General features: G+C 43.0%; 1 protein-coding gene across 1 annotated transcript; it reads right to left on the bottom strand.

Moving 5' to 3' along the window:
* Positions 1 to 6,856: 6,856 nt before the first annotated feature.
* Positions 6,857 to 20,009, bottom strand: CRHBP (corticotropin releasing hormone binding protein). The gene is made up of 7 exons (XM_059416648.1): positions 19,855 to 20,009; positions 19,362 to 19,455; positions 18,935 to 19,092; positions 17,357 to 17,567; positions 15,519 to 15,667; positions 10,573 to 10,690; positions 6,857 to 7,662 (listed from the first exon to the last, which is right to left on the bottom strand). The coding sequence occupies exons 1-7, from the start codon at positions 19,933 to 19,935 to the stop codon at positions 7,505 to 7,507; spliced, it is 969 nt and encodes a 322-aa protein (XP_059272631.1). The 5' UTR covers positions 19,936 to 20,009; the 3' UTR covers positions 6,857 to 7,504.
* Between the last annotated feature and the right edge of the window lie 6,369 nt (positions 20,010 to 26,378).

Genomic DNA, 26,378 nt, shown 5'->3' with positions numbered 1-26,378 from the left:
ATTTCTCTCTGCTTCACTTTCTCCATCTATAAAATGGAGATAGGTTTAAATGTTCTAACTCGCAGGAAGCCTGTAGAACAGTGCAAGGTACATATTAAGTACTCAATAAATATTAGCTTTTACTATTCCCTTAAATTAATAATAAAGCCAAAGATTTTCTTAATGTTTCTCTATCTTAGAGAGGTTTTGGTTTCTTTGTTTTGTTTCTAAGCCTGTGGCTTTATGGAAAGTGATACGTGCCTCACCCCTTCCTACCTTTACCCTGGGGTTGAGGTTTCAGGGTCTCTTAAAGGGCACTCAATGTAAGCAAGTTGTTTTTCACTAGGAAGGTGGGCATGGCGAGGAAAGAACTAGAGAGGTTCCTCTAAGTAAGAACAGAATGGGTGGAAGATTGGCTTTCACTGAGAAGATGGCAACCTTTATGAACCTTGCAAATTAAAAAAAAAAAAACAATTTTTAAATATATTTAAGTAATCTCTACACCCAACGTGGGGCTCAAACTCACAACCCTGAGATCAAGAGTCGCATGCTTTCCCAACTGAGCCAGCAAGGTATTCCTGAACTGCCCCATTTGAATAAACTGATGAATATATACCATAGAAGAAAGATCATTCAAAGAAAAAAATGTATATAATAATTTGATGTTACAAAACAATCAGCTATTTTCCTTTCACCAAATATATATTCATCACTTCAAAGAACCCCCTCCTGGGGTGCCTGAACCTTCCATGTGGTCATTCAGGGATCCAGGATATGTATCCTATGGCTCTGTCTTCTTATATGGTCTCAGACTCCTCTGTTAAAATCTTGGTATCTTGGTTTCCCTTTATGGACTATCAGACAGCTAGTGGTTTCTTCAGTTCCTTTCTGGCTTTCCCAAGAGCCTTAGTGGGGTATTCATGTGAGTCTGTCTCCTCTCAGTATCTCACACTCTTAATTCCACACAGCATACTCTCCTTTATTCAAAGCCTACCAGACAATTCTCTGTCATGGTATGATGCTTAGCAACATCTTATATGGTCAAATTACTTACTTATTTGTAAGTTATTTCATTAACTAATTACCTACATGGTTTGACTCTTTTAAAGCAATAAAGAACTTATGAACTAACTGCTTAATTAAAAATACATACTAGGGGTACCTGGGTGGCTCAGTCAGTTAAGTGACCAACTCTTGATTTTTGGCTCAGATCATGATGTCAGGGTCTTGAGACTAAGCCCCATACCAGGCTCTGTGCTGAGCGTGGAGCCTGCTTAAGATTCTCTCTTGGGGCACCTGGATGGCTCAGACATTAAGTATCTGCCTTTGGCTCAGGTCATGACCCCAGGATCCTGGGATGGAGCCCCGCATTGGGCTTCCTGCTCAGCAGGGAGCCTGCTTCTCCTTCTCTGCCTGCTGCTCTGCGTACTTGAGCTCTCTATCTCTCCATCAAAAAAATAAACAAAATCTTTAAAAAAAAAAAAAAAAAAGGATTCTCCTCTCCTTGTGTCCCTCCCTGCCCCCAGCCCACCCTGCTGTACTATACTCTCTCTTTCTCAAAAACAAACAAACCCACAAACAAACATCCTAAAGAACAAAAGGAGAAGGATTTTAAGGGTGCAAATTTTGGTGAATATTCTCAGTCCCGTAGGTCTTTTGCTGTCCCTCAAATCAAACCACATAGATAGCCATCACATGGGCTTGGGCTTTGGCTGGCTTGATTACGTCAGAACCACTTATAACACAGGACACATTTTCTTACATTTTGCGAATCCGGAGAGGAGAGAAAAGTCATCAGAGAGGAGTCCATCTTTACTAGGAAACCCCACTATCTCAAAGCCCACTAGTCACAAAGATGGTGGTTCTCTCTTGCCCATCCCCTGTATGTCTTAGTATTGGCATTAAATCTTCCCCTTAAAGCTCAACAACACTTCTCATTTTCAAGTTTTCAGCTGCAGAGAGATTCGCTACACTGTTGCTACCAAGAGCAAAGCCCAGAGTCCAATTTGGAGACCTTGATTTTCATTATGTTTTCAAACCCTTAAATCAAGCCTTCTTTCTTTTACCCGGATTTCCTCTTTCGCCTCTCTGCTTCTCTCTTTGCATAGTGTGTCTTAACACGAAGAAAAAAACATTTAAATGCAAAGAGATAAATGGATATAATCATTACAAACGACCCATTAGAACTGGAGCTGTAAGGGACTATTTAGCCAGAGCAGCTCCATCCTGGCCCTGCCCCTCCCCCTTCAGGGAACTTACTTAAAAACAAGTCCTGGAATCCAGTCCCAGGTAACAAAGCCCAAATACAAGGGTGGGTCAGGACAGGTGGAGGCATTCAATCAGTGGGGATGCATACTGTTTCCTAGTTACCAAGGAGTATGGCCCCGCCCTTTGGGTACCTTCTGGGCGCTCATTCTGACCAAGGTGATAGGCTAGTTCAAATATCTACTAGGGTAAATTGTGATTCAATTGGTCACTTATGTGTGACCTAGCAGAACTGTGCAGCTTTCTCTGTGTTACAATCTCATTGGTCACTTGTGCGTGGCCAGGCCCTGCCCTTAAAAGCTAGTCTGTAAGGCAGAGGGTCCTCACCTCTTTGCAAGAGACGTCCCTGGCCGGTCAGTTTGATTCTTGATGCTTGGTGCGAAATAAAGCTTTGCTTGACCTTCGCTTTGTATCAGTCTCGCTCCTTTGACCATGGACCCAACAGAGCCATTCAATCTGCTTATTCAAATGTGCAAAGGCGGTTCTCTCTTCTGAAATACTACGCTGAACAGATAAGAGTGTTCTCAGATACAATTTCATGTGATTATCCTATAATAGGAGCTCCTAGCTACAGTTCTCTATCCGGTGTTGTTAAGCACACAAACTTCCCACCAATAAGTCCTGTCCATCAAATCTTTATTTTTCTCTCACAAAGATTCTACTTTGCAGGCAAACTCTGGCAACATTGCCTACCTACTAAAATGGCAAGAAAAGAAAATCTGAGATTGAGAGAGAAGAATCTGGAACAATCGTTGTCACAAAAAAATTGTCCTGTGTCAAATGTATTTCCTCCCTGAGGAAAAACTACCTAACAGGCCAGAAAAAGTAGTAGGGAAAGGCACAATTAAATAATTAAATACAAAAGCAGAAACATTAAGTTGCTATTATGGACTGATTTTTGCAGCTGAATTAATCCATGAATGTTTTAAACTAATACTGAAGAGAGGACAGCCCAGTTTGAGAAGACTGGTTTAAAAACTACTTTTAGAGGACACCTGGATGCACCTGGGGGGCTCAGTAGGTTAAGCGTCTGCCTTTGGTTCAGGTCATGATCTCAGGGTCCTGGGATCCAGCCCAGCATCAGGCTCTCTGCTCCGCCAGAAGCCTGCTTCCCTACCCACCCCCCGACTCCCTGCCTGCCTCTCTGCCTACTTGTGATCTCTGTCTGTCAAATGAATAAATAAATAAAAATCTTTATAGGACACCTGGGTGAGGTCATGATCCCAGTGTTCTGGGTTCAAGTCCTTCATCAGGCTCCCTGCTCAGTGGGGAGTCTGCTTCTCCTTCTATCCTTCCCCTCTGCTTGTGCTCTGTCTCTCAAATAAATAAATATTTTTAAAAAATTACTTTTATCCATTATTTATTCCTGAGGCAGGGATTCTTATCCTGAAACCTTGGATGGGCTTTCAGGGTCCTGTGAATTCTCAGAAATTTAGGGGTGTTCTTAAGTATATTGGGCTTCCCCCTGCCCCAGGAAATGATCTGTAGTTTCTGTCAAATATTCAAAGGGGTCTAATCTAAGAATCAGTGTTCTTAGAAGATTCTTTTAAGGCATATGGAAAAGTTGGATACAATGGTTTCAGTTAAACATTGGTGTTTGTGAGATCAAAGATGTGCATTTGAGGTACCTTTCTCTGGAAGACAATGAGATCAGGCCTGTCTAGACAGTTGTAACAAAACCTGACAGGGAAATAAGAGAATAGCTGAGAACTAGATTGAGGCAGGCCCTTGTATGAATTATGGTAACACTCAATGCTATACCCAAATCATCATCATCATCATCACCACCATTATCATCTTAGTAACTAATGACAATAAAAATTTACTTCTCATTCACACAAAGTCCAATTCCCGGTCAATAGGCAGCCTTCAATGTGGTCATTCAGGGATCTAGGATCTGCCTCCTATGGTTTTGTCTTCCTTTATGGTCTTGGATTCCTCTGTCAAAACCCTGGTATCTTGCCAGTAGGTAAGTGAGGAGAGAGAGAGTATGGAGGATCATAGGAGAATGGGACATCCTTCTACCCACATGCCTTCAGGCAAAATTCAGTCACACAACCAGACCTAACTATAAGGGAGGCTGGGAAACTGTAGTCTGGCCACATATTTAGAGGGGTAGAAGAAACGACTTCTGGTGAACATGGTAGCATTTCTACCCTGTCCTCTTAAATGAAGCAACAGTACCATAACCAGGAAGAGGTTGGAGGTGAAGACAGGCTGCTTTAGATCCTGGGAGAAAGCCCATTGTCATAGACAGACCAACATATTCCACCAACAGTAAGCAGCAGAGGCAGGAGGTAGAAAGGTTTCCAGAGGATAGGACAGGCACGGTGGCAAAAAAAAAAAAAAACAAGAGCAAAATGCTTAGAATGTCAGGCACGGAGGCAGGAGGAGTTTGGGAATCCAGGGATCTGTAGCAGAGCCCGAATCACCTAATTAGTATTTGAGAAGACCTCGGGCTAGGAGTGGAGGATAAGGGTACAGCCAGCTATCTCTACCTAGAGAGAGAGAACCCAGAGCAGCAAGGTTATATTACAGAGATGAGGGCCGCACAAAAAGGTAAAGAGTCAGGACAGATTACTTGTAATGTGACTCCACCATGACCAGAATGTTGGGCAAGAGCTATCTAAATTCCTCCTGCCCAAGGTCTGGAATGGCCGCAGAGATGTGTAGAGCCTACAGACAGGGTCAACTAGCAGGAAGAGCACACGGGAACCTGTTCGGGCCTGACATGACCCACCCTCAGATGTTACCAGTAACTACAGACTCTGCTTCCCGCGCACGGACAACATCCCTAACTAACCCTGGCTTCCTCACAAACATCCTGAAAGAGGCCAATGAATCAGCACAAACCCTTCAGACAACAGAGCAAATGCCTTACTAACAGTATGAGGTAGCCTACTCAGTATGAGGTGGCCTATTATATATGTTAAATAAATAAGTTTTTAAAACTCTTTATAGGACACCTGGGTGAGGTCATGATCCCAGGGTCCTGGGATCCAGTCCGACACATACAAGACATAATTCTTGGGCTTTCACATGTATTTCACCACAAGTTTGACCAAAATGTCTATTTGAAGGCTATACCTTCATCACCTCAGTTTTATAGATTAAAAGCTGAGCAGTGAGGCTTATATTAACTTGTTTAAGTGAGTGGCAGAGGTCCGGTTCCAGACTCAATGACCCTGAACACTCTACTTCCTCTTTCTCTTAGAAAGTCTAATTTGGCCAGAATTCCAGATAACATTTTACTCCCTTAGTGAAGGTGCCAGTGAGGACACACCAAGGAACACTCTTCAGAGATCCACCATTTGGTTTCCAGAGAAGTGCCCCACCCTTTTGGAATGAAGACTAAGACGTGGATATCCAAACAATGTTCTTGGACAGATCACTGGAGTGGTTGTCCTTTTACAGAATGTGTGTTCTGGTGCAGGAATACGCTTCGAAGAAAAACATGTCCCTCACAAATGAATGACTGCGGATTGTCTGCATTAGAAGGGCCACTGTCCTCCCCACTTTAGCGCAGTGAGGTTGAGTAGCTTACATCATGTCCCTTAGGAACAGAAGCAGCAGCTTGTCCTAAGGCCCACGGCAAAAGACTCGCCTCCTTAACCTCAGACCATTTTCTGTATCAGCATGCAGGATCATGAGGGTTAAAAGCCAGAAACTGCTGACACTGATGTGATTGCATTCATTCTTAGGTTGCTAAAGGGACTGTGAAAAAGAAAAGGGTTCAACTTCACAGAATTTATTTGCTATGAAAGGAGAAATCCAGTGTCTTATATAACTAACCAGGAATTCTATCCATCCAGAAATGTATTCATTCGTCCCAGCCTTTATCCTACCATGTATTCATCCATCCAACCATTTATCCATTCAGGCAATCATTCACTCATTCCAAAATATCTACTGAGCCAGTAATACAATACTGATTGTATTAAATCCTGGGTATTTTTAGCACCCTCAATCAGGAGTTTTCTTTCTGCCTGGTTTTCAAATTGTGTGAACAAGCCCAGTGTAGGGGACTGCAGTACGTTTCATTATAAAAGGACCATTACATATGTTTCAGGAATCATAATCAGGCCACTAATTGTGGTAGAGTTTGCAGCTTCTACCCATTAATCCAAAGAAAAGAGTTCATGAGGGGTGTTTCCTTTTTTTGCTCAGGACCTCATTTTTGGCCCCAAGCTGTCTTTTATAGACCATGTGCTTAGTGTCCAGCCAGACGTGGACAAGTCTTAGTCAACAGTAAATTGGAAGTAAAGAAGTCTTCCAATTTCTGCAAATGTCTATGAGAGTGGTAAGTCCCTTCCTGTCCTTGTTGAGAAGTACACCCCACTGGTGCAAAAACATGTATTGTCAGTTCTCTTGGAGGACAGTGGGAAGAGGATTTCTGCATCCTGCTGCCTAGACCAGTTAGTGTTTTTTATGCAAACACTACAAGTCTGCCCTGTGCTCTAAATAATTCTATTCCAGTAGCCTGAGTTCTACTGGCTGTAAGAAGTCTAAAGTGATTTAGCTCAGTATTTGCTTCTGCAGCACATAAGATCATTATTTTCTAATGGTAGTAAATGAGGGGACTACTCAGGAAAACAAAGCACGATACCAACATTCTTACATATTTATTCATATTTGTATCTGTGGATGGAAACTTTTTCCATGCTACAAAGTTTTATTAAAAACAAGATGCTACAAATCAATAAAGAATAGCTAGAGTTATTGCCTATTATAAACAGAGTAACAAACAGAAAATAAACCAATGCAACTACTTTGGTATACACAGACATTCAATGGTTTTCCGCTCTAAGACTGATATGAACACCACCATTTTAATTCATTTCTGGCATTTTCCCTAGAGATACATTTTTTTTTTCTTTTGAGATACAATTTCTTATTGGCTATTGCTTTGTGCTTCTCTTACCAGTTCCGGTTTGTAACATACCAAAGAATTACAGAAAACTGTTTTTCTACCAAAGGGGGGCTAGTTGCCGCCATGTGGTCATCTATATATTACAATGAAAAAGAAGCAAGGTACAAAAATTATTGCACGTTGTGCACACAGAGGGTGTCTGCGTGTGTGCGTATGTGTGTGTGTGTGTGTGTGTGTGCGTGTGGTGTGTGTATGTGTCTAATGTGTGCTCAAGCCTGGGAATACTGACTGGTATGAAAGGCTTTTAACTAGCTAGTCATCAAAATCATATACAATAGCCATTAAGAACTCACTTTAATTAGCAGCATGTAAATCACTGGGGTTGGTTACTCAAAGACTAGACAAACAGATTTCTTGGATACTGTTCCCACTTGGGTTTTCCAGTTCATATGGTTCCAGCTGGCGGTACTCAAAAGTCACACGATTTATGTGCTTTCCGCTGGACACCATGCGCACCACCGTGTTGTCACAGCCGATTTTCATTTGGGCTACAGTTCATGAAAAAAGTAAAAGGTTCCCTGCAGGTTAGAAACCATACAAACCATTCTATGGAAAGATCATTTAAACACAAGGAAAGCAAGGGGATGTAGCTTCCTCTCACATACTCAAGCCATGCGCCTGCCATCAGGTGAAACGTTCTGTTTTCATTTTTATTATAATATATAATTAATTGTAGAATACCGAAAGTGAAGTCAGGTTTCCTCATGTGCAAAAACATTTGTTAGCCAAATAAAACTGGCTAGAAAGAGGAGTTAAGAAAATCACAGGGGGGGGCGCCTGGGTGGCTCAGTGGGTTAAGCCGCTGCCTTCGGCTCAGGTCATGATCTCAGGGTCCTGGGATCGAGTCCCGCATCGGGCTCTCTGCTCAGCAGGGAGCCTGCTTCCTCCTCTCTCTCTCTCTGCCTGCCTCTCTGCCTACTTGTAATCTCTCTCTGTCAAATAAATAAATAAATCTTTAAAAAAAATAATAATAATAATTTAAAAAAATTAAAAAAAAAAAAAAAAAGAAAATCACAGGGTGGGGAAAAACAGAAAATCATAAGCCCCAAATGGTGTCCTTTAGACCAGGGTATGAAACTGGGGCTTCATACCTATTCTAGTTGTAATTTCAACATTCCTCCCACCCCCAAAGGTAGCCTTAATCAGTCAATCAATTTTTCTATCCTGTTAATGAGTCAGCTACAGGGGCCCTCTGTATCCCACAAAAGGACGATGAGGCAATCCGCATGACAAGACATCTTGCTTTTCCCCCTAAGGGAAAGTGGTCTTGTCTGGAACAATCTTCTTCTTTTGCCAAATTTCTTGCACATGCCCCCCCCCCCCCCGTCGCCCCATAAAAACCTTCCATTTGGTACAATGCCTTGGAGTCCCCTCTGCCTGCTAGAAGGAATGCTGCCCGATTCATGAATTGTTTAATAAAGCCAGTGAGATCTTTAAAATCTATTCAGTTGAATTTTTGTTATTCAACAGAGACAATAAGATGTCTCTGCACTTTTCATGTTCTCCTTCCTACCAGCAAGGCTTCCACAGTAAAGGCAGTGAAGAGAAGCCAGCTGTCTACTACTCTGCACCTCTGCTATAGTTCCGGGTTCTCAGCAGGAACAGTACCTCCCTCTAGGGACAGGTTGGAAATTTGCAGGGGCAATTTTTGGTTGTCATTATCTGAGGATGCAAGTGGCATTTAGTGGGCAGGGACAGAGGATGGAGTATACTGCTGGATTTTGTGTTGACTAAAGAAATATCACCTGTTTATCATTTTCTGAGCCTAGATAATAACCTTATTTACATGTAACCAAAAAATCATTTGCATAGTTTAGATATACACTAAAATACTTATTTTTGTTCTATTGTTACTTGACAGAAAGAGACACAGCAAGAGAGGAGACAGAAGCAGGCGGAGTAGGAGAGGGAGAAGCAGGCTTCCCGCTGAGCAGAGGACTCTATCCCAGGACGGGGCTCAATCCCAGGACCCTGGGATCATGATCTGAGCCAAAACCAGCTACTTAACAACTGAGCTACCCAGGTGCCCCTCAAGCTGGTTCCAGACTTAAGATTTATCTGCCCAACAATATTTTTTTCTGCTGTTTTAATTTTGTCTGTCTTCCGCTCCCCGGCCCCTTGTCTCTGTCAGACCTGCATCCCAAGGAACACTAGCATTACTATTGCATAACAGGTACTTCACAAACCTGCGCCTGGGTTCAGAGGAAGCAAAACAGCCAGATACTTACCTGAGGTAAAAAGTCAATTCAGAGACATTATAAATATAAACCCTATAATTACTTTTATATAAGAACCTGGGAGTCTAGTTTAAGCTTCTATGAGCAGGTCCAAATTTAATTTTCTTTAAATGATTTGGAAGGTTACTCTTTTTCTGTTCTCACTCTAAACCTCAACATATGTAACATGCTCCATTTCCTTTGTTACTGTGCACCTGATTTACTTATTATGTGACATAACTGCACCAAAATTCCTCTGCCTTCAGTTACCTAAATTTTAAGGCAAGAGCATTCTTCAGACCTTAATCTACTCTTCTTACCCAGAGCAAACACATCTTCTCACAGGTACCCTCCAGCATGGAAGGATCCAGTGCTTCAGAGAACACAGTAAGAGGCAAGCCAAGCCACATGTACTCACAGTTTAAACCAGCAATTCCCAGCCCCCCCTCACCCCTCTTGACCATGAACCAATGGAAAACCTTCACTGATCCCCCACAAAGAATATCAGGGTCTGCTTGGCATGCTGTGTATTAAACTGGTCTTTCATTACCAGTGACCATTTTTCAGTTTCAGAAGGTATTTCTGTTTTTATAGTGGTCTTTCATAGGCCAGCTTTGCCCTTAGACATTGGGGACATTCAGCAGTTCTGAGAATGTCTAATAAAGCATAACACTTTTGAATGTATGTACTATGAATAATATACACATATACATATATGGAAAAGTTATTTAGTTATCTATTGCTCCATTATTTTAAAAAGATATTGCTTTATTATTATACTCTTACTAATTGGTGATACATCTATTTGAAGCATAGTTTTCAGTTAGCAAACTTGTTAGTCTCTAGAGGATGAAAGCAGGCACCTTTAAGAAGGTAGAAAGAGCATAGAACATAAAATTTGTCATTTTCATGATTTTCTTAGGGTCAACTTTAAACATGCACCCATCTCTCTTTAGAGTTTCCTCCACCAGTGTCAGGTGTTTTGCTAATGCCTTCTTGATACCATACATATACTCAAATATAAAAATCCTTACATTGGCTCAAGGTGCAAAATGCAAGGTTTTTGGGTCGAACTTGCCTTCCCATGTATAAAAAATCTGAGGTGTTCTATTTGAGGGAGCATCAAGTTTTATTAAAGGAATCTTGATAGACTCATAAATAATAATCAAAGAAATAGCTCACCAGGGCCATGAAAGGAATAGCAGAGGTCAGCCAAAGGCATCATCTTGGAAGGGTCCAGCCCGGGTCCTCCCAGCAGCTCCACAAAATCTCCTATTCCCCCACAACCTGCTGAGGGGTTCTAAGAGAATAAAGCAACAGAGAAAGATATATTTCAACCAATTACAGAAGTCAAACCATTTGACCACCACACGTTGATGAATTCCCTCAATCAGCCACTGCCACGTTGGCAGTGCCGTTTCATTGAACATCCGGGACTCCGGAAATGAAAAGACGGCTCTGAGGAACAAAATCGTAAGAACTGCTCTTCTAAATGAGTTGAGTAATCATTTTCTTTAAATGTGCATGCATATAAAAAATATATAATCTCAAGGACCGGAATGATGAAATGGGAATCTGTAAACTCCACATAAAATGAGTGAAAATTGAATCTGAAAATGCTTTACTTTTTAAATCATCTGCACATACATATGGAATTATTTGCATTTCTTAATATATGCAGTCCATATTTATAAACAGGGCTTTCATACCAGTTCTTCCTTCAACTCACCTCTTTTCCTCTTCTTTTTTTTTTTTTTTAATTTTATTTATTTATTTGACAGAGAGAGAGAGAGAGATCACAAGTAGGCAGAGAGGCAGGCAGAGAGAGGGAGAAGCAGGCTCACTGCTGAGCAGAGAGCCAGATGTGGGGCTCGATCCCAGGACCCTGAGATCATGACCTGAGCCGAAGGCAGAGGCTTAACCCACTGAGCCACCCAGGCGCCCCTCTTTTCCTCTTCTTTAGAAAGGACCTTTCCTGCTCTTGGGACAATCCTTATCATTTCTCCTCATGGGCATTTAGATTCATTCTAAGAATATTAAAGAAGGAAAAGAACCCTCCTTTGGAGGTCAAGGTAGTTCGAACTACCAGTGTCCTTCTCCTCCCAACTAAAACAAATTTACTTCAAGCTCCTCCAAATGGGAATGTATTCCAGGATGCAATCCACTGTAACTGTTTTCCACTTCCCTTCATCCTTTCCACATTACCTTGTCCGTGGCAATTCCTGCACTTCACTTCCCCACACAAATAAAGCAGCCACTCTCAGAGGTTGCCCCTTGGGTCACCCATCTCCTGTGATCAGGTCTGCTGGCCTCGTCGGCATGGTCCCCTGTGCCCACAGGGCCCACACTTACAAGGGCCCTATGCTAGGCTTAAGGCTCTGCTGTCACCTGAAGTTCCTAATAACTCTAAAATAAAGGCCCGCTCGTTTTCCTCTTGCACTGTCCCGCAAAATTACAGTCGGTTTTGCCTGCGATCCTCTTCTTCGCTGAGACATACTATTGAGAGATCTAGTGCAGAGTGGCAAGGTGCACAGAGGTGAACCAGGCAGACCCTGCCACATAGGGCACAACATCTAAAAAGAGAAAATGTGGGGCTCCTGGGTGGCTCAGTTGCTTGAGCGTCTGCCTTCGGCTCAGTTCATGATCCTGGAGTCCCAGGATAGAGTCCCATATTAAGTCCTGCATCGGGTTCCCTGCGCGGCAGGGGGTCTGCTTCTCCCGCTGACCTTTCCCCTCTCATGCTTGCTCTCTCTCATTCTCTCTCTATCAAATAAATAAATAAAATCTTTTAAAAAGTAAAATAGAAAATGTTAGGGACGCCTGGATGGCTCAGCCCAGTAAGCTTCTGCCTTTGGCACAGGGTTCTGGAATCAATCCCCAAGTCAGGCTCCCTGCTCAACAGGGAGGCTGCTCCTCCCTTTCCCTCTGCCCCCCACCCCTGCTTGTGCTCTCTCTTGCTCTCTCTCTCAAATAAACAAAATATTTAAAAAATAAAATAGAAAATGTTAAACACACACACATGCATAAACACACACATTCAAACATCTAGAAGACACTGAAATGCAACTAGAACAGGACAACAAATTAGGAGGTAATATAATACCAGCTGTTTGGATAATACAAGGAAGGAGGTGGGGACATACATTTTTTAAGTGCCTAATATATCCTTGTTCCTATGCTTAGATGCTCTACACATAATTTCATTCAATAATGAAACAGAGGCTTAATTAGCCCTCCTGTGTACAGGGCTTATGTTCTTGTATGAAGAGTTGAATGAGAGATGAAGGGAAAAAAATCTTAGTTGTCTTTCCCTTCAGGAGAGGATATCCAGGGGGAACATCCCTTAAGACTAAACTTTCCACTAGGTTCTTCAGGTTCTAAATTTTAGTATGAGGTGGTAAAGGGGAAAGGCAGACCCTAGAGGGAAAAATGAGAAGTAAGGAAGTTGGGAAAAGTAGGAGCTAAAATGAGGGGAACCAAGCAGAAGCAAAGAAGTTGGACACACCTGTTCCTTGACATTCAGTGACTTTACTCTGCTCTTCCCAAACCTCTCAGCTAGTCTTAGGAATGAGAAGTACTACCCTACCCTGCTGTGTTCAGTTCCTCAGTAGTGAGCCCCTAGAGTTCTCTGTTGAGGTTCTGGCTACCTGGACTAAGCCATTACCTTCTCTTGCCTAAACTGTGACAATGGCCCTCCCTGCACCCCTCTGGCCCCCATAGCCCATTCGCCAGCCAGATGGCCTTTAGGTAATCCTCTCCCTCCCTCCATGGACTTCATTAATTAATGTGGTCACAAGATCAGCAATTCCCAACCACCTTCACTGGACCTGAGCATAATCAAATGGATTATGTCACTTTCCTGCCTACACACCTTCAGTGGTTTCCCACTGCACTTAGAATAAACCCAGACTCCTTCATACGCCCTGCTGGGCTCTCCACACCCTGGCTCTGCCCTTCTCCTTGATGCTGTCCAATATCTCCCCGCTCCACCTTTCTATTTCTAGGACCCAGCAAGCCCATTCCTCCCTCTGAGTCTTTGCGTTACTGCCCCCTGTGTTCCAGGCTTTTCCGGTGGCTGCTGGGTCCTTCCTACCTATCACTCACATTTTACCCTAAATGTCTCCTTCTCAGAGGTTTTCTTCCCTGACCACCTTACCTTGAGGAGCTCCCCGCCCCTCTCTCAACTCCCTTGTGGATGGCAGCGCTCTGCCTCATTTTCTGTTGGGCACTCATCACTACTCTGAATGCATTACACTTCTGCTTATCTCAACCCACAGGAATGCAGGTTCTGTGTGAGCAGGAGTGTGCTGTTCCCTGTTCATTTCCAGCATCTAGAATAGTGCCTTGAACATAGGAAGACCTCAAAAACTATTTTGTAAAAGAATAGATGCCTACAGCACTGCAGACTTCAACAGGTTTTCAAGCGGAAACACCGAGATTACTCTTCACAGCCAAGAACAACTGAAGTGCAGATCTCCCAACTTGGGATTGTGCTTGCCATCTTCTGAGGTATACATCAGGCATAAAATCTCAGGCCAAGAGGGCTATGCTGGGGTGCCTGGGTGGCTCAGTGGATTAAGCCTCTGCCTTCGGCTCACGTCATGATCTCAGGGTCCTGGAACGGAGCCCTGCATCGGGCTCTCTGCTCAGCAGGAGCCTGCTTCCCTTCCTCTCTCTCTCTGCCTGCCTCTCTGCCTACTTGTGATCTCTCTCTCTCCATCAAATAAATAAATAAATAAAATCTTAAAAACAAAAAGGGGGGTGCTATGCCAAAGACATCTGCTTATTCTGGTCTTTTTTTTTTTTTTTTAAAGATTTTATTTATTTATTTGACAGACAGAGAACACAAGTAGACAGAGGCAGGCAGATAGAGAAGAAGGGAAGCAGGCCCCCTGCTGAGCAGAGAGCCGGATGTGGGACTCCATCCCAGGACCCTGAGATCATGACCCAAGCCGAAGGCAGCGGCTTAACCCACTGAGCCACCCAGGTGCCCTTATTCTGGTCTTTATTAAAGGATTATTTTCTTCTACTAAGGCCCAACCAAAAAAAAAAAAAAAAAAAAAATAGGCACTGGCCCATGAAATTAGGGCTTATTGGAAATTAGATATACACCTTTTTTCAGTGCTGGTCCTGTTTGGTTTTCACTGAAATCTGCCTGATTAGGAACAATGACTGTCTTTGATGTCAGCAAATATATGAGCTATCTTAACCTAGGAATATGGGAAAGTGAAAGGAAGTGAGAATGACTCAGAGCAAAGAAGCCAGCAATGCTCTCCCCTGACCCAAAAATGTGGTCAAGCTCAGCATTAATTATAAAGTCCATAGAGAAGTTCATGGAAATACAGATTGATGAAGATTCTCAACTAATATTTTCATACAAAATATATTTAATTAAATGTGATTTAAAAAAGGGGGCACCTGGGTGGCTCAGTTGGTTAAACGACTGCCTTTTTGGCTTAGGTCATGATCCTGGGATCCTGGGATCCAGGTCTGCTGGGGCTCCTTACTCAGTGGGGAGCCTCCTTCTCCCTCTGCCTGCTCTTCCCCTGCTTGTGCTCACTCTCTTTCTCCCCCTCACCACCCTAACAAATAAATAAAATCTTTTTTAAAAAATGTAAAAAAAAGTTTTAAAAAATCTTCAAAACTTTACTGTATTTTGTAATATAAAAAATCCAATTTTGTATTTTATGCTACACTTAGCATTCCTTCATCACACAGTTCTGTCACTGAGATACTTCCTTCATGTGATAAAAAATTCCAATAATCAGAAAAACAGCTGTGTAGATGACTCACACTAGGTTCTGCTAGGAGAGAATTTTTGTAAAAGAGGCAAGTACAAGAGAGTTCAATTGTAATTATATGCCACAACTCCTAACTGAAAACATTTCTTACATCACAAGAGAAGCAGTCAAGTAATCGGAAGGGGCACCTGAGCACTTAACATGCAGCGTAAGGGAAATAGAAGGGGGCTCTCATCAAAGCAGCGAGGGCAAAGTGCATGAGGGCCTGAGAGTCAACAGAAGGATATGTTCTTGCACTTCGCTAATGTCTATGTTTGCTCTGAATGCTTCCTCCTCTGATAAAGCTGTGGCCTTAGTAAATGACTGACAAGTAAGAAAGCAACCTACCTTGAACTGCAGACCATGTAAGTGTCCCAGGGTGAGATCTGATATTTTGATGACCACGGGATAAATTATGGAGAAGCTGCAGTTTTGACGCAAATGTGGGACGACCAGAGTAAACCTTCCACTAGGGGTTTGGGAGATCGCATTGCAGGCTTTGTGGAAAAACAAAGTCACATTTTCATTATTTGGTATGCTGGGTGTTCATAGAAGTTTATCCTATCCTTATTCTAGGCTCCTATTCACAGTCTAGGGCCCTTGTGGGCTGGACAAGAATAGATATCACAAGGGCAGTTTGGAGTCGGGAAGGAGTAGAAGGGATAAAAGTCACCAGGGAGGTATGGACATTGTTGGAAGGTCCTAGGTGGCAAGGGGGCTTCTGATCCCAGTCTCAAGGAGTTACCTTGTTTACAACAATAAATTAATAACCAGACATAAATTAATAATCAGTCAAACGACACTAGCTAGTAGAAGTTCTAGAAACACTTCATTAACTAGTGTCCAAATTTGAGCTGTAAATCTGAAAGAATAAAAACTCAAAGGTGAGGCCAGAAGTCAAACCCTGCCTGTCTGAAACCTACGTTCACTGAACTTGGAACCGTGGTGATATTTTTAAAATAATGAAGTCAATAAATAAAAAAATAGCTACAAAATAGGCTGAGAAAAATAGAAAGCAAGTTTATGTCTGAATAAATATTTCCTGGGTGTTAAGTGATAAATTGACTAAAAGGTAAAATATTTTTAAAGGTGAAATATTAATGTTTAACTTTATCATAAGACTTTCTAATTTGTTTTGTATCTCAAATATACACTTATAATACATTTATTCTCTTAACTATGAAACTGGAAGTATCAGAGTTTTGCTGATCCTGGGCCAAAGATTTCTAATTGATCAGATAGGTCAGAATTCTTCCTTCCTATGTTTAATTTACACTTAATTTTAAATTTAAATTAAATTAAATTTAAATTATACTTAATTCCAAAAGGAACTGAAATCCCTTGGTGATTCTAGAAGATTTCTGATTTCTAACCATAAAAATATAGGAGAAACATTTCATGTTGCTTCCTAGGGTTATTCTTCTCCAGTCCTCAAAAATGGACTTTTGGAGGCTGCTTTTTTAAAAAATAAAAATTGGAAGGTAAGTCAATACCTTATTCTTTGGCAGATTAGACCCTTTTCTTCCACCATTTGAAGTGTTAATACAATCGTATGTAGCAAAAAATGAGCAATTTTTTTCTTTTCCCAATTTAAAAAAATATAAGCAGATGAACAAATTCATTTTGATTAGAATAACGTGTTTTAGGCCTGGGCTGTTCAGCTTTATAGCATCTATGTAGGTATCCAACAGAAATGAAATAAGTTAGAGTGGTGGGCTCAGAATTAGAAAGCAATGTAGAAGTCCTTCAGCCTAACCCTCTGCTTAGGACATGAAATCTGTCTATCACATCCCAGATAAAGCCTTTGCCTAAGTATTTCTAAGATGGTAACTTCAGATCTGATTCCTCAAGCTAATCCCAGATTAATGGAATGACTCAGAGTTGGTCACTGAATCCATTGTAGTGCCTCTGAAGATCAAAAAAAGACTAAAGAAAAAATAAAATTTTACTTCCTAAAAACCAATGTCCTACCTACCTGCCAATATCCTAAAAACTGTTAATTGATTTTCAGAGTAATGAACAGGAAATATCCTTTAGGTCATTTCTAATGGCAAAAGAATTTCCATTCAAATCATTCTTCACTTCAAATTTCTTAAGGCCGGTGCAGTCACACTACCTTTGAAAAGCAGACCTGACACTCCGTCCAAGTCCTGCCTTCCCACCTGGAAGAGAGGGAATCCACTTACGAAAGAGATTGGGATCTGTCTTTATGCTGAAGGTGAATCCGTTTCCTGGTTCATGAATCCGGAAGAAGATCATGGCCACATTCTGGGAAGATCTGATGCTCCTTCGGCTTAGACCACTGTCACAGAAATCTATGTACCGCTCAGTTGTGGGGAGAGGATGATCCTGGGAACTGGGGAACTTCTCCCCCTTGAGAATCCAACCATCAAATACCTTCCGACAAAAAACACAGACATTGGTGATCTTTTCCATCAACTCCTGAAGTCACAGCTGTGTTAAAAAGAGGGGGAAGTTCCCTAGCAAGGAGTCTTCCGGTATAAGTGAGTGACTGACAGCCTGCACTCCCCTGCCCCCTTGCTTTCCATCTATATCTATATCTATATCTATATCTATATCTATATCTATATATTCTTACCATGAAGGTGGTCTGCAAGTATTACTAATAATGAGTTTTTTCTTCATAAACCTTAAAGAATCCAAAGTAAGTAAACTTTACCATACTCTATAATTTCGGCCTCCTTGGTAAATAAAACTATAGACAATATACATTTTTATTTTGGTCACATTTCCCACACATCCCATTTCCAGAAAAATTCCACACATGCATAATTTGGATTTCAGTTAGTCTCTGCCTTCTCCACATCAATATATTAACAAAATATCTCAAAACTAGCAAAAAAAAAAAAAAAAAAAAAAAAAAAAGCAAACAAACAAGCAAAAAAACATTACCTACTTGTCAAAGGCTGTAATGTGCCCATTTCCCTCATTTTGTAACACTTATTTCATATTAAACTATCAAGAACTACTTCAACACTCAGACAGCAATGACTTCTTTTCCTTCACTTTGGTTAAAGTTTGCGATTAGATAAAAGGTCTACTGACAGTACTCCCCCAGATCACCACAGGTCTCCTCCAACTGAAAGAGTCCAACCGAGCTCACATTAGCAAAATCACTGGCTACAAATGGCTTCATGACCCAGACGTCTTCTAAGGAGTTTGCCAGATTCCAAAATAATTCCACCTGGGAGGTTCTAATCATGACCATCGAAATGGGACTGAGTAGCTGACGGGTCAGACTCACGGAGACCAATGAGGACTGGGGATGGGGTGAGGTTGGGGGACTCGTCCTCGCCTCCCAACGGCCTCAGACCCCCCTCTCAGCCTCAGTCCCAGCCTCCAGGGCCCTCCTGCTTCCAAACCGGGTCACCCCGGCATTGAGGACGACCTCCGTAAGCCTGGAATGCCCCGCACAGACGCGGGCTGGCCTTCTAAGCTGGGCTGGCCCTCCAGGTGGCCCCAAGCTGCGGGGCGGGCAGTTTGTATCAGTTGTCCTCTCACACAGGGCGGCATGCCGCGAGTTCAAGTCTTTGGAAGCGCGGGCTCCCGGGAGCGCACCGAGGGAAATCTAAAGCCCTGCGGCTGGCAAGGCGGGAGACCCTCAGGTGCGGGGCGAAGTTCGCTCCGCGCCGCCGTCCGGGAGAGGCCTCTGCCACTGCGGAACGAGCTCCCCGTCCTGGGCACCGCACCCCGACCGGTGCCCCCTCGGAGCTCCCGCGGCGGGCGCTGGCGGGTGGCCTCACCTTCAGGAAGTCGCCGCCCTGGCAGTCGATGGAGACCAGGTCGTAGTGGATGGTGATGAACTCCTCGGGCTCGGCGATGAGGAAGGCGGCGCAGTGCAGCTGCGGCCGGTCGGCCGTGAAGGTGAACTGGCCCGGGAGGCTCAGCATGTCCAGGCACCCTGCGGGAGGGCGTCAGGGGGGCGGGCGCTGCAGCCCCCGAGGCGCCGGCCCCCGGATGCCCGTCTCACGTGCCCGGTTCCCGGGTCTGCAGCGCCCAGCGCCGGACTCCCCGACCCCCGCGGGCGCGCCTCCAGCTCCAGCGGGACCCCGAGATGGGACTCGCACTCCACCCCAGCCCCAGCGATGCCCGGAGCCTCCTCACCCCGCGCAGAACCCAAGCTCGCCACCTCCCCGCTGCCCGCGGACGCGCACCGCAGCCCCGACTCACGCAGAGCGCGGCGGTACAGAGGCTCCCCCGCCAGCTCCCGCTTCAGGTTGGCGCCGAAGAGCAGGAAAGGGTCGTGGTCCGTCGCTTCCCGCAGCTGGCAAAGAAAAGGAGTCAGTCGGGAGAAGTTCAAGAGGTGGGGAAGGGCACTGGCAGCGGGGCCCTCGGTCTGCCCCGCAGCAAAGAGAATAAAGTGGCGGGATCAACGTCTCCCGCGTCCAAAGAAGAAAAGGTCTTAGATCCTTTCCATCAGACCCGGGCATCTGCAGGGGCCAAGGGAAGGACCAGGGCATCCTCAGGGGCCAAGAGGCAGGGAGGAAGACCAGCCAAGGGGAAACCAGGAGAAGGAAGGGGCAAAAGACAGGGAAGAAAGCTAATCCCAACAAACGCAGCTTATCCACCCCCCAAGGCTGGACAGACAGACACACACACACACACACACACACACAAGCGCGCGCGCGCAAGATGTGATGGGGTCAGTCTGGAGATATATCACCTCTAGGTACCGGTTCTCCCCTCTTAGAGCCATCAGGAAGATCAGAACGAAGTGATACTGAAGTTTGAAAGAAGGAGACATGCTGGCCTGGCTTCTGCAGCTGGTCTGCTTGGCTCTGAAGGTCTCAGGCTTTGCTTCCCACACCTTCGCCCAGGCTGAGAGCTAGAAGCTGGTAGGGTCCCTTTGCGGGTCTCTTTTATAGAGCAGTGAGGAGGGGGGGCTCTCTGCCCCTTAACTGATCTGAGCTCAGTAACCATGGGTTACCCTGTCTCAGTGACAAAGTGCGTACTGATGACGAGGGCCCCCCTCTCAGCCACAAATTTTCAGAGTGGTCCAGCATTATTCACCAAGAATGATTTCAGGCACTTACAACTTATTGAACTAAACTGTGGGAGCGAGAATGAGGTAAGGCTACAGAATAAAGGAGAGCATTTTGCTAGATCTGCCAAATGCTGAATTATCTCTTTCTGTGGATATTTAGGGAATTCTCGGTGTTGCAAACCAAAGTGACAAAGTTAAACACATGCATAAAATACCAAACACTTATCACTTTATCATGCGGGCTTGTCACAGAACCTTGGATGGAATCATGTTGGAAACTACCAGAGAATATAGTATTCATGCAATTGTTCATTTCTCTCAGGAAGTAACATGAGGTGTTTTTAGTTCCAAACAGAAGCTGAAGTCTGATTTTGCAGAAGATGGCAATAATGCAGCTCAAGCTTTCTTTCTGTCCCTTTGTCTTTTATGCTGGTCCAGTTCCTTGTAAGCATTTCCCTAATGGAAAGGTAACTCAGGCATCTATAAACCTCTGGATTTTAGCCAAGTTTTATCGTTTAGCCCAAATGTATACATGGTAGGACACACTCCTGGGCTGGCTAACGGTGGCCATGACCTCGGCATCCATCTGAACCAGTGAGGGATGAAGTCATTCTATTTCACACCTTCAAATACTTAGATAATTTTAATACTCTGGTAGAAAGAACTGCCCAGAAGCTTTATTATAATTGCTAATCAGCAAATGTATAGGGCTAAACAAATGACTTAGAGATCCAGAAGTAAGTATCTTTGGTGATTGGACAGAAGACATTGCTTCCCGTTTATGTCAAATTTTGTGGGAAATATTGGGGAGGCTAAAATTTTGGTTTTCCTGTTTATATGCTAAGCAAGACAACTACAAATTCTAAAAACATCATGTTGTTTTACCTCTCTCTGCCTGGTAGAAAATACTACCCTTAGCTTTTGTTGTCATTAAAATTAGTACAAATAATGGGAACATAATACAAGTTTTCACTCAAGGAAATGGTTTATTTTTAGTTTGTAAATACTCAAAATTAAGCAGTTTACCTAGTGGTGTTGGAACTTGATGTTTTCATATTTAAGACTGTCTGTGCTCTAAAGGGGCTGCCTCTTTGTTGTGTAACCAGGAGGCCTTCCTACTATACTCCAATTTTGGAAACAGTCCTCAAGACCGCAGAAAGCCTGAAGGGGAAAGATACCCAAAGGTCATGAAACCTGGGAACCATGTTCTTTTCCCCATCTTGGGACTGTTTAGATGTCTAAATTTCAGAGACGGTATAAAGAAATCTTAGAGGAATAACACAGACAAATAAATGGCTTAAGACCAGCTTCCTTGGCCTCAAACATGCCAGGTCATCTTCAAGTCTCCTTCCCTCACTGTCCCTCAGTGTTCCTCAGGCAGCACTCATCCCACATGCCATGGGCCCTTTTGCCTCTTCTGTCAACCTAGCTGTGTTCTTGGCCTGCTCCCAGGAATATGCCCATCACTCAGCTTGGAGACTCTTGTTTATCCTATTTTGGAGGTCTGGCTTTGGTAGCATCACCACAGAGATGGCCTTCTCCAATCCGCCCCTTCACACTTCATCAAGGAAGTGGAAATCAAAATCACAATGAGGTAGCACCTCATATTTGTTGGAATGGTTAAAATAAAAAATACAAGAAACAACAAGTGGAGAGGATATGAAGAAAAAGGAACCCTCATGCACCATTGGTGGGAATGTAAACTGGCATAGCAACTGTGGAAAACAGAATGGAAGTTCTTTAAAAATTTAAAAATAGAAATATCACTTGATCCAGTAATTCTACTATTGGGTATTTACCTGAAGAAAATGAAAACATTAACTTGAAAAGATATATGCACCCCCTATTTATTGAAGTATTAAATGTACTAGCCAAGACATGGAAGCAACCAAAGTGTCCACCAACAGGTGAATAGATAAGGAAATGTGGTATATATACACAATGGACTATTGCATAGCCATAAAAAAAAGAATGAGATGGTGCCATTTAAGGTGACATGGGTAGACTTAGAGGGTATTATGCTATGTGAAATAAGTCAGCCTGAGAAGGACAGATACCATATGATTCCATCAATCAATCAGTCAATCAAGCCATCAATCAACAAACAAAAAACAGATTCAGAACTGTAAAATATAGAGAATAGACTGATGGTTCCTGGGAGCGGGGGCAGGGTTGGGTGAAATGGGTAAAGGGGATTCCAGTTATGGAATGAGTAAGTCATGAGAATAAAAAGCATAGCATAAGGAATGCAATCAATGATATTGTAATAGTGATTTAATAGGACAGATGGTAGCTATACTTGTGGTGAGCAAAGCATAATGTATAAATTTGCCAAATCACTAAATTGTATACCTGAAACTAATGTAACGTTTGGCTACTAAAAAAAAAAAAAAGAGTAAGTATAAAATCTAGAACTTATTGTGGAAAACTAAGAAGACTGAACAGGAGGACAAAGAGAAGCCAGATAGCCATTCTCTATGAGCAAAAGTATAAAAATGGATGAAAGCAATGGGAGAGTAATTTGGATGAGACAGAAGAAAAGTTTCTGGAAAATAAGTAGGTCTATATCCGCAGACAAAAGATAAATTATTTCATGGATTGATTTAGTCATTCAAACAACTAACTTAATATTTCAAAGCCATTTGTTCAGCCAATTTCACTGGTTATTTTGAAATACATTCTTAGTAAACCCAGAGTCCCTAGGCATTCTGGTTGGAAACTATCTGCATATTCACCTCCATTCTCTGCACACGTCTTTTTTTCTCTCCATATTTTTTGAGACTTTGATGTCGATGTTGATACAGTCCCTGATCAATGCTTTTAAGGTCTTAAACTACTGTTGGGTGATGTTAAGACATTCTTTTTGTTAGGTAGGATTAAGACACTTTTTCTTTCACAAACCCCCAGAGGAAACTGTCACTTGTGTCAAGTCTGAGGGTCAAGGTGGCCACACAATATAGATTCATATTCAATTCATGAACATGGGTCATGGGGCAGGATTTCAAATTGTGCTCAGGCTGAAGAGGCTCACTGAGACAATTGCTAAGTATGCAGAGGGGACTTTGTAGTCACCCACGTGGTTGGTGACGTGATTGCAACAGCCAAGTGTAAGCTTCTGCAATATTTTAAACACTGAGGTATCATGAAAAGCAGAGGATTACATAATCCCAAATCTCTTCTTATTCTAGGGTCAATCCCAAGACCTCCTTAAGTATTCCCTGCTTGTAGTAGTGAACTTTTTCTTTTGTTAATTACTTCAATAGGAACACCACTGATTCATGCTTCCGAAGACCTTCCTTTTCCCTTTCCTGACTGATATGTTGAAAAGTTGGGAAATGGTACATACAATTGAGTTCTTTAAGAAATAAAGATGACATGGGGCACCTGGGTGGCTCAGTTGGTCAAGCATCTGCCTTCAGCTCAGGTCATGATCTCAGGGTCCTGGGATTGAGCCTCATGTTGGACTCCCCCACCCTTGCCTCTCCCCCTGCTTGTTCTTTCTCTCTCTCTTTCTAATACATAACTAAAATCTTTAAAAAAAAAAGAGAGAGAGATAAAAATGACTGAATAAAACTCACTGTTAGCCAACAACAACAACAAAAAACTAATTTTCAGTTGCATTCAGGATGACTTGCTATTTGAATGACTCTGGCTGTTTTTTAATGCAACCATTTTTAATAGATAAGACTTGTTTTTCAGATGTTTTTGAGATCAGGAAGGAAGAAACTAAACAAATACCCTTAGGGAACTAGTAAAAACCAACCCTTGAATGAAACCCTCCTGTGTCAGTAATTTCCATTCCAAATCCATTATCTTCTTTTGTTCTACTTAAGATGACCAACAGTGATATGTGGAATTTAAGAAACAAAATAGAGAATCAGAGGGGAAGAGAGAAAAAAAATAAAACAAGACAAAATCAGAGAGGGAGGTAAACCCCAAGAGACTCTTAATCATAGGCAACAAACTGAGGGTTGCTTTGAGAGGAGTGGGATGGGAGGGATGGGGTAACTGGGGGATGGACATGAAGGAGAGCACCTGATGTAATGAGCACTGTGTCTTACATGCAACTGATGAATCACTGACCTCTACCTCTGAAACCAATAATACATTATATGTTAATTGAATTTAAATTAAAAAAAAAAAAAAAGATGACCAGCAGTGAGTAAAGATTAGGAATTTGGGGGGCTGCAAGGGACTAACACCAGGCTTGAACTTAAACAAAAAGGGGAACCATCAGGACACAGACATCTTGCACACTGCATGGGCAGAACACTGGAGACAAGGATTTGAATGCCTACTTTCCAGTCTCTCTGCCTCAGGCTGCCTTCCCCTCCTACCTGCCGTGTCTGTGGCAGGAAAGTGGCCACCAACCACTCCTAAGCTTTACATGTCACCATTTGACAAATAAAAAAATACCCTGAATCAATGTTCTCATCATTCCCAGTCCATACAACTTTGTAGGAAAAGGCTCAGAACCCAGGGGATAAGATCCTGTCATAACATGACTGGTCTCATGACAGCCGTGTGGACAGAGAAGGGAAAAGCAGTTTTCAGAAGGGATGCTGACTTCACAAAATAATAGGGATCTTCAAAAGACGGAAAAACAAAACAAAACAAAAAACCATGATTTAATGACCTCTTTGATCATATGTCCTCTCACCTATAATATGATGATCTACAATGAGTATTATTTTAGGAATTCAATAGTATATGTCCCACACAAAGGAACGCTGCCAAGCAGTGAAGATAGGAGAAAATGAGAGATTAAATGATCAGCCCAGATTATCACCATGAGTCAGAAACAAAGTCTAGACGCAAAAGATCTCTCTATCACCAGCCAGGTAATTGATCCTCCTTCAAAGGCAAGAGCCCTGGAACTTAACCCCCCAAATTTTATTTTGGGTTTTAAAAATGACTATGCTAGGGGCGCCTGGGTGGCTCAGTGGATTAAGCCGCTGCCTTCGGCTCAGGTCATGATCTCAGGGTCCTGGGATCGAGTCCCGCATCAGGCTCTCTGCTCAGCAGGGAGCCTGCTTCCTCCTCTCTCTCTCTCTCTGCCTCTCTGCCTACTTGTGATCTCTCTCTGTCAAATCAATAAATAAAATCTTTAAAAAAAATAATAAAAAAAATAAATAAATAAAAATGACTATGCTAGCAGCAAAGAGTGAGATGGCACAGCGCAAAGCAAGATACTGGCAGATCAATAAATACAAAGGAGACTGGGGATTGTTGGCGTTTGCACGTTGGCTTCCTCGACTTTGGAGTGACATTGTTATCTCAACCTCCTTTCGGCTTACTCCGAAATATGCCATGACTAACATCTAGCTGATAGATCATAATGAAATGCAATTTAATAATCCCTCTCTGCCTGCATCAAAGGGAAAAGTACAGCCGGGTCCAGAACCGTTGGTGTGTTTGTCATTAGGTGGCGGTGACGCGCACAGGCACGTCGCCTCAGCCTCTTCTCTGACGGAAGAGAAACGACATGGAAAGAGTCTCATTTCTTGGTGCCTTAAAATAAACCTAAAGGAGAAACGTCTGCCTGTTATGTGGAGTGACAGGAGATGTTCTAAATAAGGAAATCAGTAGGGATAGCTGCAAGCTAGGCACCAGAGAGGTGTGTGTGGTGCCCTCTGAGCACACTTTTGTGAGAGCCCTGCCAGGGGCCAGCTTGCCTCCCCCCTCCGACAGCCTTTCCTTTTCCCCTTTCCCTCCCTTCCTCCCCTCCGCCCTTTCCTCCCTCCCTCTTTCCTTCTTCCTTCCCTCTTCTTCCCTCCTTCTTCCCACCCTCTGTTCCTTCCACAAACTCTGAGCAACAGACTGAGCTGCTCTACATCCATAGTATTTTATATACAACCCGACAACCCTTGATCATATTTTATTCTAACTTGTAATATAGCTGTCTTTGACTCTAAATATAAACTCCTGGAAGTCTGGCCCTATGGCTCCTCCCTCTCCGTCCTCAGCACACACACACCTGGAATTCACGGATGGTACCTAAGAGCAAATTGAGGGGAGGGGCTTCCGCTCTTCCTACCAAGTTATAAATTAAAGAACTGTCCCCACTACAATATGGGCTGACCACATCCAAAGATATGGCCGCAGCCACGTAATGAGAGTCAAAAGGTAAAGCCCAGGAAAAGGGAAGAGAGGAGGGTTGTAGCCGGTCTCAGAGTTGGCTCTCAAGGACCGCAGCTGGCTGT

Source organism: Mustela nigripes, chromosome 12, assembly GCF_022355385.1.
Source record: "Mustela nigripes isolate SB6536 chromosome 12, MUSNIG.SB6536, whole genome shotgun sequence".
In the NCBI taxonomy this organism is placed as follows: domain Eukaryota; kingdom Metazoa; phylum Chordata; class Mammalia; order Carnivora; family Mustelidae; genus Mustela; species Mustela nigripes.
The sequence above is the reverse complement of the archived record's forward strand: the minus strand, read 5'-3'. Positions and strand labels throughout refer to the sequence as shown.